The 15,521-nt window shown below is 53.8% G+C and overlaps 7 protein-coding genes across 7 annotated transcripts; 4 read left to right on the forward strand and 3 right to left on the reverse strand.

Annotated features, from left to right (window-relative positions):
• Window positions 1–1,847: 1,847 nt before the first annotated feature.
• Window positions 1,848–2,966, forward strand: A1O3_09236 (uncharacterized protein; the record flags this gene model as incomplete). The annotated part of the gene is made up of 1 exon (XM_007739330.1): window positions 1,848–2,966. One exon carries the CDS (start codon window positions 1,848–1,850, stop codon window positions 2,964–2,966), a length of 1,119 nt encoding a protein of 372 aa, XP_007737520.1.
• A 1,021-nt stretch (window positions 2,967–3,987) lies between these two features.
• A1O3_09237 (6-phosphogluconolactonase) lies at window positions 3,988–4,785 on the reverse strand (the record flags this gene model as incomplete). Its single annotated transcript, XM_007739331.1, has 1 exon — window positions 3,988–4,785. One exon carries the CDS (start codon window positions 4,783–4,785, stop codon window positions 3,988–3,990), a length of 798 nt encoding a protein of 265 aa, XP_007737521.1.
• A 2,407-nt stretch (window positions 4,786–7,192) lies between these two features.
• On the reverse strand, window positions 7,193–7,342 carry A1O3_09238 (uncharacterized protein; the record flags this gene model as incomplete). Its single annotated transcript, XM_007739332.1, has 1 exon — window positions 7,193–7,342. A coding segment is annotated over one exon (150 nt), but the record flags the coding sequence as incomplete, so codon positions are not given.
• A 1,636-nt stretch (window positions 7,343–8,978) lies between these two features.
• A1O3_09239 (uncharacterized protein) lies at window positions 8,979–9,263 on the forward strand (the record flags this gene model as incomplete). Its single annotated transcript, XM_007739333.1, has 1 exon — window positions 8,979–9,263. One exon carries the CDS (start codon window positions 8,979–8,981, stop codon window positions 9,261–9,263), a length of 285 nt encoding a protein of 94 aa, XP_007737523.1.
• Window positions 9,264–10,424: 1,161 nt separating this feature from the next.
• Window positions 10,425–10,710, forward strand: A1O3_09240 (uncharacterized protein; the record flags this gene model as incomplete). The annotated part of the gene is made up of 2 exons (XM_007739334.1): window positions 10,425–10,496; window positions 10,549–10,710. 2 exons carry the CDS (start codon window positions 10,425–10,427, stop codon window positions 10,708–10,710), a joined length of 234 nt encoding a protein of 77 aa, XP_007737524.1.
• Window positions 10,711–11,100: 390 nt separating this feature from the next.
• Window positions 11,101–12,003, forward strand: A1O3_09241 (uncharacterized protein; the record flags this gene model as incomplete). Its single annotated transcript, XM_007739335.1, has 1 exon — window positions 11,101–12,003. The coding sequence occupies one exon, from the start codon at window positions 11,101–11,103 to the stop codon at window positions 12,001–12,003; it is 903 nt and encodes a 300-aa protein (XP_007737525.1).
• Window positions 12,004–13,564: 1,561 nt separating this feature from the next.
• Window positions 13,565–15,137, reverse strand: A1O3_09242 (uncharacterized protein; the record flags this gene model as incomplete). The annotated part of the gene is made up of 4 exons (XM_007739336.1): window positions 13,565–13,644; window positions 13,711–14,457; window positions 14,513–15,031; window positions 15,089–15,137. The coding sequence occupies 4 exons, from the start codon at window positions 15,135–15,137 to the stop codon at window positions 13,565–13,567; spliced, it is 1,395 nt and encodes a 464-aa protein (XP_007737526.1).
• Window positions 15,138–15,521: the final 384 nt, after the last annotated feature.

Here is a 15,521-nt window from a genome sequence, read left to right on the forward strand (position 1 = left end):
GACGAAGATTGATTCTCAAACCCGCAGAGGCGAGCATCACTTCAGTCTGCCTATCAACCTCCAGCGGATTGTACATGTAAGGAATCGTTCCGCCAATCTCCTTCAACTCGAGCCTCTGTCGAAGGGCAGTGCAATGGCCCACATGAGGAGGAGCTGAAAATAGAAGTCGAAGGTGTGTCGAGGCTAGAGCTAGAGTCCAGAGTCCAGAGTCCAGAGTCCAGAGTCCAGAGTCCAGAGTACTCCGTACATATCTACTCTGTACTCGGTCGTATCTCCCCCTGACTCGGACTTTGATTTAGAGTCGGCACTATTGACCCTTGGCGACCCTAATGCGGTTAAATCGCAATGTTAGGCGCCTCGCCAGTTTGATGACTTCGATGACTTTGATGACTTGCCTGCGCCTCCTGCACCCTCCACCACCACCGTCAGTCCTGAGTCCTCCCATCGGCCATTTCTCCCAGAAGACACGCCGTCTGATTCGATGCTTCTGCCCCCTTAGGCGAGAGCAGCTCGCTGCCTCACCACTAGCCCTACCGAGTCCTCCGTACTCTGGCCTCCCTGCCTGCCTGCCTAGACCGTGATCTAGATTGTCAGTGCCTGGCAATTTGCTGCAGTCTCACCACTACAGGTAGTCACCAGCCTAGCGCCAACGTCTTTGGTGGGCCTTGCATTCCCATCGGACATCCCAATGCCGTTGAGCATTCTTCTTGCGAGAGAATACAGGAGGACGCCGGGACAGAGTCCGGAGTACCTTGCACCTCGCCGCCCCTGGATTGCCACGTTGCACCCGGCTCATTTGGCACATGTGTCTCTGACAGCTTAACGTCATGACATGTTGATTCGAACGCTCGGCCACTGTTCGTCGTATCAAACTCCTCTCCATTGATTGGTTGATAGTGCTTGACCCAAACACGAGGTTCTTCGCAAAGCATCAGCTTCCAGTGCAACGCCACCAGGAGGCGACCAAGCATCCACGAGGTTGTTGGTCGGACTCAGGAATTTGGTTCTTATTCCAGTCATGTCTGGTGGAGCATGTGCCCAAAACTAAGCACCGCCCACATTCCTTTGTCGGCTCCTGCTAACGCTGACTGGCAAAGGTGCCGCTGGGATGCCTTCAGTAGTCGGACGTTTTGGGTGTGTGCGACAGGGGTAAAGAACAAGCACTATTGCATTGTAGTTGCTAAGCTAACCATCAACTCATGGGGTTGTCAATTCTGGCAAATACTACCGAGTTTCTTCACCTCGACATTCTTGACGTTCAGCTTCTCTCCGACAACATTCGTTCTTCATTTATTGAGCAGCGTGCGACAAACTTGGACTGATTCTTCCCAGCAGACTGAATGGTGTCATTTATGTCAGGTGGACTCTGAAACCTTCATCGCCAAAGGCTAAATCCGCCTGGGCCCCCTCGGCAGATCGACAGGATCAACAAGATCAACAAGATCACCGACACCAACGTTGACCTGTCGACACGTGCAGGATCTTCCCTTGCGGTCTAGATCGAGTACGATCAACAGAAAATCCGTGAGAAGACCCTTGTGGCACTGCATGCTGTGCGGGCTGCAGAGTACGGATACGGATACGGATACGGATACAACACAGGCATCGCAGCAAACACAGTGATCTCGAGAAGGTCATTGGCCATGTGAATTACGACTGATCGAAGTCAGTAACATCAGCCTCGGCGCACTGCTGTGAGCCAACCTCACAGGCGCCTATTCAACTCCATCATTCCATTCTCCTTCAGGCACTTCTGCCTGTCGGCCATGTATCTCTCCATCCCACAGAAACCACGACCCGGAAGGCGGTGGAAGAGAAATGGTTCTCATAAGAACCCAGTCACCACTATGGCTTCACTGATGATCCTAACGGTCTCGATGATGTCCATGGCAAGTGCTCACGATCAGGACTTGGAAGCTCCAGCGTTGGAGTCATCCCTTTTCCGCGAGCTGGCAGAAAGAGGCGAGATTCACATCGATCCTCGAGAACCACCAGTCCGGCGAGACATGTACTGGCAGAAGCGGCAAGTAGGGGGGGATAGTGTTGTGCCTACTACGACAGCGGTGGAATCGACCTCGACATCATCACCGTCTTCCGCAGCCGACCCACCGATGACTTCTGAGAACAGCAGCACGGAAACCGCGACACCTCTATCGCCATCCGCCGCATCGAGCTCGACCGCCATCTCGCCCTCGATAACCGTCGTCACGACACCGCTTCCATCGCCTTTCGACACATCTATAGGCAGCAACTTCACCGACTCGGCATGTCCGCAGTTCTTCTCCGACTTCCTCAACAACGCGACCTTTCAGTCCTGCGTCCCCGTTTCGCTTCTCCTGCAAAACTCCAATTCCTTCTTCCGCGCGGAACGGTCTCCCACCCTACTCGGCCAAACCCTGGATTCGGCGTGCAATGCCCCTTTGGCAATCTGTTCTCCTCTCCTGACCAACATCGCGGCGCAGCTGATCGACGCGGCCAACTGCGGGCAGGACTACAAACGGCAGAACCCGCTCGTGTCACAGGCGTATGCGGGTCTAATCGCCTACGAGCCCATCTACCGCGCCACGTGCCTGCGCGACGCCAACACGGGCAACTACTGCTTCAGCGAAGCCATCTCCAACTCGTCCAACTCAGCGGACTCGTATATCTACTACACCGCACTCGGGCTGAACATGCCATCCTCGGCACAGCCCAGCTGCACGCCGTGTCTCAAGCACACGATGACCATCTTTGCCGGCTACGTGGAGAACAGTGTCCAGCCTCTCTCCGACACCTATCTCCCTTCCGCCGATCAGATCGACGCGGGCTGTGGCACACAGTTTGTCTCGACGACCAATGTCAAGACCGGGTCGACAAGTCATTCCAATGGTGCGTCGAATATCCAGCACCGTCACAACTCGTCTTCCTCCAGATTCACCGTGGCTCTCGCCGGCCTCGCGGCGCTGTGGTCGATGGTGCTTTGTTGACACCTAAACCGCATGATGCACCGGTGCTCGGGCCTGGAGCGTCTGGTTTGGACGCTTATATCTGGATCCGAAACGTGCAGACGGCTGTGACTATTCCACTTTCTCAGTCCTGGAAAGAAAGGAAAGAAAGGACATTGCCGGATAAGGGACGTCCAACGAAGTTGTCCCGCTCGACCTTGATGCCAAAGTCGGTTGTCGGTGCTGTATGCTACTAGGTGGATGATACTAATGTATAACCATGGGGTTTCTCATATTTTCTAAAGCAAGGTGTTTGGGCTGGGACTCACCAATACAGGATACAGGATACAGGACACCATGGGTGGCGGGGTGCTGGCTTATTCGAAGACATAAAAAAGATACTTGGATCCATAATAAGATATATATCTCTGGTAATCTCTCTCTCTCTCTGGCTCGCGATCGTTACATACTGTAAGGCAAGACCAGAACATGTGCAAACAGAACAAGGGGGAATACCCGGACGAGAAAGCAAAGGGACAGGGACAGGGACAGGGACAGGGAATCATAACAAGGCGAATTTGGCAAAATACAAGCTACGAGGCAGTGCACAGTACACAGAACACAGTACACAATGCAATATAGGCAAATAGACTGTGATGGAAACCAGCAGTTTCAGCTGGGAAAAGGGGTATCGTTGAAAAATCTATTCGGTAGGTATCCTCCCCCTCCCTCTCTCCCTCTCCCTGTACCGTGCCGCAAAATGGTAGACAGCCCTGGTACGGGTATGAGGCCACAATATGGGGATTCTGGGGATGCTGGTGCTGGGGAGCGCGCCACCTCCGAACACATACGTCGTGATACCATATCGGGATCCTGACTACTCAAAAGTCGTGACACCCGGCGCCGTGCAGATATATATGGTTCCAGGCCTTCTTTCTAGCCCGGCCCAGGAGAAAGAAAGCAGTCCATCCATCTCTCGTTCCGTTTCGGCGGACTTGGTTGGCCACATCCAACGTGGCATGCATCTCTCTCGACCGGGGTTCCCTTTGGACGAGATGTCTCGTCACAGACTTCCCCTCCTAGGGAAAGCAACTCCCTCTACAGCTGCGCGGTCTGTGAACCAGCTGACCTTCTCACCCGCCGCCTCATTGACCAGCCCACAAGGTAAACTCCGACCTTCATCGTCCGCCTCGAGGATCTTCTTCAGAATATCCTTCTTGCCTCCACCGGTGGCCACGAATGCGATCTTATGCGCATGCGTCACCACAGGCAGAGTCAGCGTGATTCGTCGTGGCGGGGGTTTGGGGCTGTCCTCGATGGGCGCAACCCAAGCGTCGGCTTCACGCAAAAGTTCGTGTCCAGGGAACAAACTGCAAGTATGCCCGTCCGGTCCACAGCCGAGAAGGATCAAATCGAAGACGGGAAGCCTGACCGAGTCCTTCTGGGCAAAACTAGACATGAGGACTTCTTGATACTGATCCGCTAGCTCTTGTGTGTCGTCCAAGTATTTCTCGTTGATTGGGTAGACATTGGGCTTGCCCAGTTCTGCTGGGATTTTGTCCAAGAGATCCTTCTTCAGCAGGCCGTAATTACTATCTTCATGGTCGGAAGGTACAGCGCGCTCGTCGGCGAAGAAAATGTGCCATTTGGAGAATTGGGGGCCGGTGGCTGGGTCCTCGTTCTCGGCAGGCACAAGCAGTGCCTTTGTTAGTGTCGCAGGCAGGCTGCCTCCCGACACAGCGATTTTGAAGGCATCGTGACGTAGCAAGGCGGCCTTCTGGCAGGCGAGAATGTAGGTGCGTAGCTGAGCTGCGAGGTTGTCGACGGTGGGGTAACTGTAGAGATTGGGTTGCTTGCCCATTTTGCGGCTTGGCGGGGGGAGACGGGGGATTTGGGGGGCAGGCTGTGGGTTTTCTCTTCGAAGCTCTATTGCTGATCTCGAACAATGATTTAACCGTTCGTCGGTCGCTTGCTGAGGCTGTAGGACGGAGGGGTTTCAAAGTCGTGGTGCGCCGCAGACGAATGGTGGGGTAGGAGAGAGGGTTGGAAATGCGCGCTGTGGCACGGGAATAAGTCGTATCTGGACAAAATGAAACTGCGGACCCTGTACTCGTACCCTATCGTCGGCCCGGAGATTGATGACGTGCCTCAGGTACGAGCTGAGATTCCAGGGTTGGCGTGTGGATGCGCAGGCTACGATAAGGAGCCGAGCCGTGTATGGTGGTTGAAGTTGTTCTGAAGTGAGGCTGAAGGAGCGTGGACAGAAAAGGAGTGAGAGCGTTGAGCGTTGCGGGTGAGGATGGAAAAGCAACCTCGAAGAATTTACTTTAATAGTCTTGGTGTGGATGGGTTTCCAGAATCGTCCTGATGAAGAAACTTGAAGCCGGCGATCATGGAAACATGAAACGTGCGCCGGATATGACGGCCCCACGTGACCGTGGTGCACTATGGCTGACTGTGCGCGAGGCGATGACGAAGTACGGAGGAGTCGCACCTAAGTGGCGGTGGTGCTGCTGCTGCTGCTGGTGACACCTAAGTGGCTCGCATCCTCGCCCGTATATCATCATTGCAATATTCAATAACAATGACGAGAGATGGAGGAAGTTGGCTTGATTCGATGAGGATACAATCAGGTCGAAGCACCCAAAAGGACCAGGCCTCAAGATCTTGCACGACTCAGTCAGTCCTGGCCCCCTTCTCACCCGGTCCGATCCGCTGTCCTTGCGAGCAGCCCGCCAGCAGCCCACTGGTTCTATGTACGGAGTACCGTGTACTTTGTGTTGTACGTATGCTTTTCGTGTGCCTCTCAACCTGGGGTTTCAGGCTTCTTATGTGGTCGAGGGTGCCACGGGTCCCGAATAAGAATGCCTGGCCGTGGACTGACTGAGTGACAGCATATGACAGTTCCGCACTCCTACAATCTCCCAGGTTCATTTCCTTGGACTTGATCCGTTCCTTTGATCAAATGTATTCGCCCATGGAGCGAAGACCGAAAAGATCAGGACGGCGGAAGTTGCGGCTCTGTATAAGAACACAATACTCTGTATTATTGAACTTGAGGGGAGATAACACCACCCGATGCACACAAATCCATCCTATGTCCAATGCCGTCTTCCCAGCAACAGAGCCCTAAGCCCACCAGGTCCTTTTCTTCGGCTACCTGTCCCACCGTCTCGTGTCTAGAACAAAAGATCTGCGATCGGAAGGAGGCGGTTTGAGAAGCAACAAGCCAACAGCAGATGGACCGCATGGACCAACTGCACCGGACAGGTGCCTAGGGTCATCCCTCAGGTGGACCGTGTCAGAGTAGGAGCTGGGTGAATCTGCTGTCACAACAAACAGGAGACACGCGTTGGAGGTCGATGCAAATGGAGCGTGACCCAGTGCCTGTCCTGTTGTTGGAAGAAGGGAGGCGAAGGTTCTTTCCTGCTCGTGTGGCCGCAACCTCGGATAATTGGGCTATACCATGGTACAATCGAGATCGCCGTTGAGAGGGGCGGTGGAATTTGGGCATCATACAGGCACCAACGCCACCAGCGCTGGTGACCTGCGGAGCACTCCAATAGGAATTCAGAGGAAGTGAGGCCCAAGCCCGCTGCTATCCTCCCGATGACTCTAGTTGCAAAAGGAGGACAGCTGGCGAGGACGCATTGGGCATTCACGAAGCCGGAGACGAAGAGCGGTGGGGACTTGGGGGGAAATGTAGTGAGTGGGCTGCGCGTAATAGTTGCGACTCTGGAATGTATTGGAGATCGGAGATGCAGCTGGTCATCGACTTTCGCCATCCTGACACTGCCCGTTAGAAGAATGCCATGTCTGTCATTACTCCTGCTCGCCCCCTACCATCTCACCTGCTTCTACTACTACAGAGTATAGATCCTTCTCGCTTTCCCAGTTACGGGAACACCAACACCTGATTATACTGGTTCCTTCCACCGCGCCTATATTCCTGTTTCTTCCGGATTCGAGCATTGTGACGCCCTCCTGAGACCAGTTTTATTTACATACAACCCCCTCTTCCAGGGAACCGCTTCAGGAGTCTTCTCTCCTTCCTCCTTCTCCCACATACCCTGAATACCACACTACAGAACCAACTCGATTCTCTATACGCAGCTTCAATGTCCTCCACACCCTCGATCCTTCAACTCCAGACTCTGGCTGCGACCGGCGCAGGCCCTATCGGAATTCCGCAACTCTCCAAACCCAACAAAAGTCAGGAGAGCATCAGCACTTTTTCCTCGAGCGCCTCGGCCTCCCCCAAATCATCTCTGGATATCGTTCGCTGCTCCCGGTGTCAACGGTCCCTGACTATAGACACTTCCCTCCCACTGCACCAAAGTGGTGCTGTCAGGTTCGGCATGAACTCTTACTACTGCACAAGATGTGCCAATGTCGTCGGCTTCGTCAAATGAGTCCTTGGTATACTGGCAATTTGTAGAAGGGGGCTATCGTCCAGTTCAAAATCCAGCCCAGCACGACTTAGTCCCTCAGCGAACCCAATACCTGATCCGGAACAAGAGAAGGGCAATTCGGAAGAGTCGCCACAGTACAAAGGACTTTGGTCGGTACCACGCAACGCATATTACAAGAGGCCAGCACACGGTTTTATTGGCCATGATTCAGAAAGAGTGAACAAGCGGATCTGTTAATGGCAGGCGAGGTACACAGCCGTGAGGCCGCATGTACACCAGCGTAGCTCGATGGCTACGAGAAGGATATGCCTGCCCGGACCAAACTTCCAATGCGGACCACTTTCAAAGCCTGCTACGCTACCGAAGGCCGTGGGGACCTGATCAATCTGCTCCGCTTGACAAGTTTGACGTGGACGGAGGGCTCAGTCACTCGCATACGGTCTTCATTTTTCTTCCAGCCGGAGTGGAAATGGATCAGGTATCCTGTCTTTTGGGACAGTGGATTAAGAGGCTGTCATACATTCCATGTCGTCCGTTTTACAAAGAAAAGAGGACACTGCTTCAAGATTTCCGAGTTTCCTCGAATGCAAAGCACTCCTTAGCCTATTCATAGTGCGGTATGCTATTCATTCCGTGTTGCAAGTCCCCGACCACGGCCCAGTAGTATTCGCGATTTACCTCTTCACCGCTGCATCCTGCCAGCCAGGTGGCATCTCAGTAATGACCTCGATCCGTTCTCCCCTCACTCGGACACAGACGAGACAACGATGTTGAGCCTCGCTCCATGACACCCAACCTCCTTTTCCGACACCGCCGCGCAGACAGATCCAGTGACTAGTGCTATGTGCTTGGGGGTCAGGCTGCTGTGTAGCAGTTGCACAAGACCTAGGTATTCTTCGGACGGACCTCTGTCGACAGGCGCGCCTATAGGACAAAAGAGCCTGCGCGCGTCCCATTCTGTCCATGCTATTCCTCCCGGTCACACATCTTGAGCAGACATGCCAAAATCGCAGACCAGATCACGCTTGGGTAGCATCATCGTTTACCGAGTTTCGGGCCCTTACACAATCTCGGATTCGTGTGTCATGCCAGTCGCCGCCGGGGAAGGCACCGGGTGTCCCAATCGCAGGACTATGGACTATTGGCACCAACAGGCGATCCTGGCTCTCTTCAAGATGCCTGCTCGTCGAGTCCAGGGGACTCGTACTAACCACGACCCTCCACGTATCAAAATAGGTGGGCCGCTTTCATCAAATATGGAGACTTCCCCCCTTCGCACTCCCACGATTCGCAGCACGCGACCTCTTCCGCCTGCCGCCAGCGGCCTCCTTGCAAGGACCGCCCGATCTGGAGTACTAAGCACTATTGTTCTGACTCCAGACTGGTCCACGTACGGTATATCGCTTGTGGGTTGTTTGCTACCGAACTTGTCTTGTGACAGGGGCATTAGCCTACAAGAGGAGGCGCTCCTTCAGCTGGTTTTTTCTGATGTTTGTAGGCACCGTCAGCAAGCCACCACCATGCCCACGCGACTGATCAATTTCTTGCCCCAACGCATCTGGTCCGGAGCACGACGTGTCCGTGGCTCAACCTTGTGATCCCATCCAGAAGCTTCCGAAAGCGATTTTGTGCCCGCATCAGCATGCGTATCGGACGAGGCTCTCCAGCTGCTGGGACCCGCTCCATGGGCCCGCCCGAACTGATGTTTATCCCGTCAATCGGGGTCTATCGTGGCATCGCCCTGGCGAGATCTCGGATTGCTGAGAGCGAATCCACGATTGTGGCCATGGCTGCGATCATGGCCATCCATGCCGGACAGTCTCCAGCCCCCTCCCACCTTTTTCGTACTGAGAAGCCGCAACACGACTCGTCCATGACGGATCGCCGCCTGTCTGATTCTCCTATTGCCGCCATTGTCTACACATGAACCAAATGAGTCCATGGCCAGGTGCTGGTGACAGTGACGGTATTGGCCTGACCTCAACGACTGGATCGGCCCCTACCGGAGCTTTTCCAGGCCCTAAGAATGGGCGGGTTGCTCAAACAGTCTGTCAACCTTGCCGTCCGTGAGATGGGCCGGCTTCAGGGACAGATCGGTCCAAGGTCGTCTATCGTGCATATTCCTGCGGCTTGTGATAGGCACCCGCCTAACCTCAACATCGGGCCTCCCAACGAACCCTGCACCTCGGTGATGGAGCGTTGAACAAGGGCCATCCTACTAGGTACGCTCACTGGCAGTGGTCAACGCCATATCCTTTCTGTGGGCATGTCTTTGGGAGCTTCCCTCAACGGTATAGCTTCGCCATTGCAATGCTTGCTGATCACATCGACCAAGAGGGCCGTCCTTATGCAGGCGATATATCAGATTCTCCCTGATGGATCCTATGCGGCTTGATCCTGCTGATCTTCTGAGGGCGCTTTCCATTGGGCTTGATTTCAACATTTCGTTGCCATTTCTCCACTTCATCGGCGAAACCATCGCCTGTGACAATGAAGCGACGCTACCCCGTGAAAATGGCATGTGTACTGCACAGGAGATTGAAAGATCTTGTGTACCATGATCAAGGGGAACCGTGTAGGTCAAAGCTATATAATCGTCCTCTACCTCTCTACATGTGCTTCCATTTGAAAGCCAGAAAGTGGTCGCAAGTCCTTGAGTTTGTTCTAAAGAAAACCACCCAGGTCCGCGGAAGCCGCTGCTAGCGATTTGCATGCACAATCTGGGCCTGATCTTGCAGCTGCAGTATCCTTGGGCGCAATCAAGTGGCTTGAGAGACCCCTGGGCCTGGATCCGAATCCCTGTCAATAGCGAAGCAGCCTCTACGATTTTCCAGCCAACTTCTCTCTCTGCGGCTTGAAGGGATTTCCGCTTCCCCGCGACCAGAAGGTGTTGGGCTGGCCTACGACTCCCCCTATGCATCAGGTCAAGGCTATAAAGGCCGACCTCCACCTTTTATTCCCACATAATTGCGGCGAAGGAATCTGTCAACAGGAGTGTCAGATCCATTGGCCTCTTTCCGGACACGTGGTTGACCGAATCAAGACAACAGACAACTGACGTTGACGTTGACAATCCCAACCGCTCAAAATGCCTCGCGATCGTTATCGAGCTCATGACTCGGCCCAGGATGATGATCAGTTTATCATCCTTGTCAAGGACGTACGTCCAGCACCTGCCCCTTTAGGAGAGCCTATTTCTAACTTCTGGATAGATTCCTCGTCATTGTCGATGGCAGGAACTCAAGGACATTACCAGAAACTATGGTGGCGAGCATAGCTTGAAAGCCGAAGTCTTTGAACTTCTGGATGGAAGCCAGATGGGTCACTGCACCATCAAAGGGAGAAGTGCGGCCAACCAAGTCTACGGTATATGAATCAAGCACAAGCCGAACAGTCCGCAAGTACTGACGAACAGCAGAGCAGTTCTGTAATCATGGATGGAACGGTCAATGCGTTTGCGTTTCGCTCGCCGTCCTTGAGAAGCCCGGAGTTTTGAGGACTTTGCAAGGTCCCAAGATAAGTCAAGGCAGTCTCGACGCCGAAAGACCTGCCAATGGATCTCTGGTGGGAGCTCCAGGTGTGGTACATTCTGTTCCAACATAGTACGTATGGGATCAATTGGCCCTTTTTCCCACCACCCTGGTGAAACTGTCCTTGCTAACGGTTGAAGCACGTCTCATTACACCGGTCCCAATGGTCAACCTTGTTCGATCACATGCAGTCCGCAATACAGGATGGTAAACCCGAGCACGGGACAGGCAGCCATGGCGCATCGACCTCCCCTTCCTTACCACGCACCAGCTCTATCTGCTCCTGCTCAGGCCATGCCTGCTTATCCATCTCCAAGCTCATCGAACAAACCAGGCCAGTTTGGAACAAGGACCAACCCGAAATCCAGGACAGCTGCATCAGATCTGCTTTGCCGACCGGTCAACGACGGCAGCACCGTGTCCGTATCTGGGTTGCCATCCTCTCAATCCGAGACACATCTTCGCGGCCTCTTGAGCCGATTCGGCGCAGTCCTCTACCTTGAAATACATCCAGACAGCCACAACCCAGGCAAGTGCAAGGGCACGGCACGGGCACGCTACCAAACATCCTCTGAAGCTCTCAATGCCGTGCGTGGTCTGGACGGGGCGACCTTGGCCAACCGCAAGATCTGTGTCAAGCAAGTCAAGGATGATGCTGTGGCCTTGGCCTCGTCGGGGGCTACAAGATACGAGTCAAAGCGACCGGTTGCAGCCACTCAGGTTAAGAAGCTCTCTGCCTCAATGCCGGCTCAGCCTCCACGCAAACACAAACCAACCAGGTCCCCCCATCACACCCGTAGCAAGGCGCAGTCTTCATCGGCACCACCACTGGTTCCCTCGGCTGAACCGGCGAGCAGAAACAGAGGCAGCACTGGCAGCGGTTCAACCTCTTCTGCCGGCCCGCTCGTCGTCAACGGCGCAACGTACAGCCGGAGACCCAGTCGCGACGAGAGCTCCGCGAGTGATGATAGTGGTGAGGAAGACATGGACGAGCGCGACGATAAGAGTTCAGAGGAGGACGACGATGAGAATGAAGGCCATGCGCCTGGTGAGTTTGTTCCAACCCCAAGCAATCTGCCTCTTTTGCAAGATTACTTTGCCGCAACGGAGGCTGACAATTGTTGCGTTCTCGCATAGTCTCTCGAGCCACAGGCCGAAAGAGCCGCCACAGGCCGGAACCTCGATACTGATGACATGAAGAGTTCTAGATGGACGGGGGATCGACAATTTAAGGGTATTTGATTGTTTTGATTTTGATTTCATCTTTGGATGTTTCTGTTCCCCGTGCAAAAACGGTTGATTCCGGTTTGTTTGTTTGTTTTGTTTTGTCTTGTTTTGTTTCTTTTCGCCCCCTTTTTGAGGGGGGTTTGATTTGCGTCGCACTGGTCATCGCATGAAATGGTCATTCGACTTGAAGTTGATGAATGCTTGGTTCCGGGGTTTGATCTATGTTATTGGTGTCGAATTGATGTTGTTGCTGCTGCCATGGTATGATTGTTGAGTCTCGACTTGATGTTTGACTTGTTGTAACTTGTTGCTGCCATGTCATTCAATCATTGCTCGGCTTAGTTAGTTAGGTCTCGACTTGATATTTCTGAATAGTACCATGTCATTGTTATGGTTAGATTTTCGGTCTCGAAGTGATGATGATGATGATGATGATGATGATATGATTATGGCTAAGTTGATTAATATTAAACTTAACAAGGATCAGATCGGTTGTGCTGATTGAATTGATTTGACTTGACTGGACTGATCTTCTAATTGCGACTTGAAGCACCTACCTACCTACCTACCTACCTGCCTGCCTGCCTGCCTGCCTACCTACCTACCTACCTACCTACCTACCTTTTTTATTCCGGGGGACCATAGTTTTCGTTTCTTGCTTACCCTTTCTTATCCCGAGGACCCATATTTTCTTTTCTTTTCTTTTCTTGCTTGCTTGCTTTCTTCTAGTGTTCATCTGGACATGTTCATCATAAGTCGTTTCTGGGCCGTCTTCCAAAACGGAAAATAAGGGAACTCCGATCTGTCAAAGGTTGAAGGTTGAATTGTTCCATGTTCGCTGTCAAAGGTTGAAAATTGAAATGTTCCATGTTCCATGTTCGCTATCAAAGGGGTATGGGGGGAGGGGGGACCCAAACTATATATGTACATAGGTGTGTCTATACCTATGTATACCACGCCCATTCCACACCCATACCAGCCCCTAAGCATTCTGAATAACCTTCTGGTTAAAGGGCAAGGGCAAGGCTAAGAATGCCCAGTCATCATCACGCTCGCTCACAGCACCGCACGGATACTACTGTACTGACTAAACCCAGCTCACGTTCCCTTAGGTATTCCTTTGTACCGTGCTCTCGCGTAGGGATATACATATCTCCCTGCAGCAGCACCCGACGTGCTAAGGTAGATAAGTGCCGAGTTTGACAAAAACAAGAGGATACATGGCTTGCGCGGGTGCTGTCTGTCCTGTCTGCCTGTCCTGTGCTGTGCCATGCCATTCCAGAAATGTCAAGTATAATACGGAGTACAGTACTAAATAAAGCGTCCCTAAGTCCTAGCCCTACGTTGCATTCCAGCACGTCCAGTTTCTATCCGTAGTTAATACTACATATACTACCTACCGCACATAGTAATGGCCACGAAAGACTCGGACGGACAAGCTTCAATTCAGGCATTGCATTGACCAAATTACTCAAGAGTAGAACGCGCTCTTCTGGAAACTCTCGGGCGTAATATCGCCAGGCCCGCCCTTGACTTCGGGGCCCTTCCCACCTACGGGCACGGGCGCAGGCACAGGGGCGTTGGCGTTCATGCCGCTCGTCCCCGCGTAGATGGAACTCAGACTCTTGGTCCTCTCTCCTTCCTCGAGAAGTTTTCTTGCGGCTCCAACGGCACCAGTGCCCTTGATGGTGGCGCTTCGACTTCCCGGCGCCGACACTGCTGTGCCCTCCGTGATTTGTTGTGTGGCCGATTGCACAGGCCTCTGGATCGGTTCCAGGTAGGGACTAGGCAGGTAGCCTTGTTTGCCATCACGAGCTCGACAGCGCCACCATTCCGACGGGTTGCCCATGGGATCTGTCTTGGACAGCACGGCGACAAAATCGCCCTTCTTCACTTGTAGGTCCATACCCGCCGAATTGGGGGCAGGCGTGTAGTCGTATACAACACGGCAGAAATCAAGCTTCCGCGGGTCAATGGGTACTTGCTCGCCATTGGGGTTTGTGTATGACAGAGTCATCTGTTCTTGTTGCCGTCGCTGTTCTTCCTCCTGTGACTTGGCCATCGCGCGGATCACCTTGCCCAAGAGATATGGCAGGCCGAACACGGCCAGTGCAAATATCACAAACGGTTTCTTGGACGGTCGAGGAGGCGCAGGGCTCCCGTCGGGAAGCGTGGCGGGCGCTCGGCCGCCGGAGAGGAACGAGGAGAAGTTGGCTGGCGTGAGTGCAGTGGCGTCCGCTGGTGGTGGGCGACCTGTGAGCTTGGCCAGGAGAGTGCGCACCCAGCGCATCAACGTATAGATTCCCAGGATCGAACCCAAAGTCTGGCGGAGATTGCCCAATTGTTCGGCCATTGATACCATCGCTATGAGACATGTTAATCAGACGATCGTGCGTCCATTTGGGTCGGAGCGACTTACCGAAAAAAGAAGAATGCGTCGTCATATAGGCGCTCTCCAGCATCTGTGTAAACCCTCCAAACGCGCCAACGATGCCTTCCATAATCTGGAAGGTGGCCGCAGTGCTCTGGTTCCACGTCTGTGTCAGACTTTGATTGTTGGGGTCGCCAGGCATGCCTGGGTAACTGCCGTAACCTCCTCCACCGTACATGCCACCTCCATACATGCCCCCTCCGAGGCCGGCCCCCATGCCGCCATAGCCTCCTCCGTACATTCCCCCGCCATACATGCCACCGCCAAACCTGTTGTATGGAGACGAATAGGACGAGTATGGCGACGAATATGGAGTCGCACCAATGCCGGCGCCGAACCGGTTTTGGTTTGTGTAGTTGGAAGCCGTCTGATTGACCACGCTGTTGAGTGTCGTGGGTCGGTCGGGAAGGGCAGGCGCTGATGTAGAGGTGGTGGTGGAGGTGTCGTTGCTCGAGGTGGGCGCGGCCATGGCGGTTAAGGGTCCAGGTGTGCTGATTCCAGAGGCAGCTGGGAGGTGGTTAGTGAGCGATGGCCCTGAAACGGAAGACAGTGCTGGTGATTTACCTGCTGCACCGGCGCGTTCCCAGGGCTTAGGCGGCGAAACAGTCGTCATGTTATCTGGTCATTATCTTTTCCGTGTGTTGTGATTGATGTACAGAGGGCCGAGAGGACCACGCCTATATCGCCGGTCGCGGTAGGTAGGAGGAGTTCGGGGCTCGTCGAGGCGCAGAAGGAGGATGAAGAGGGCCGGCAGACATATGACCGCAAGGTGCAGACGCAGACGCAGACCGTGACAGGTTGGCTGAGGGCTGAGGCTGGATGCGGTGCTGGGATGGAACTGCAGTGGAAGTGAAAAGATGCCGAGGATGCGGAGGCCATTGCCGCCGCCAAGCGCCGGTGCCCAAAGCGGCTTAGCCGGCCTGGCCTATTCCAGCTATATCGCCCGAGTCAATCTCAACGACGGCACATGTCGGACCAGCGAGCCAGCCAGTCTGAT

This window comes from Capronia epimyces, assembly GCF_000585565.1.
Source record: "Capronia epimyces CBS 606.96 chromosome Unknown aczIQ-supercont1.9, whole genome shotgun sequence".
In the NCBI taxonomy this organism is placed as follows: domain Eukaryota; kingdom Fungi; phylum Ascomycota; class Eurotiomycetes; order Chaetothyriales; family Herpotrichiellaceae; genus Capronia; species Capronia epimyces.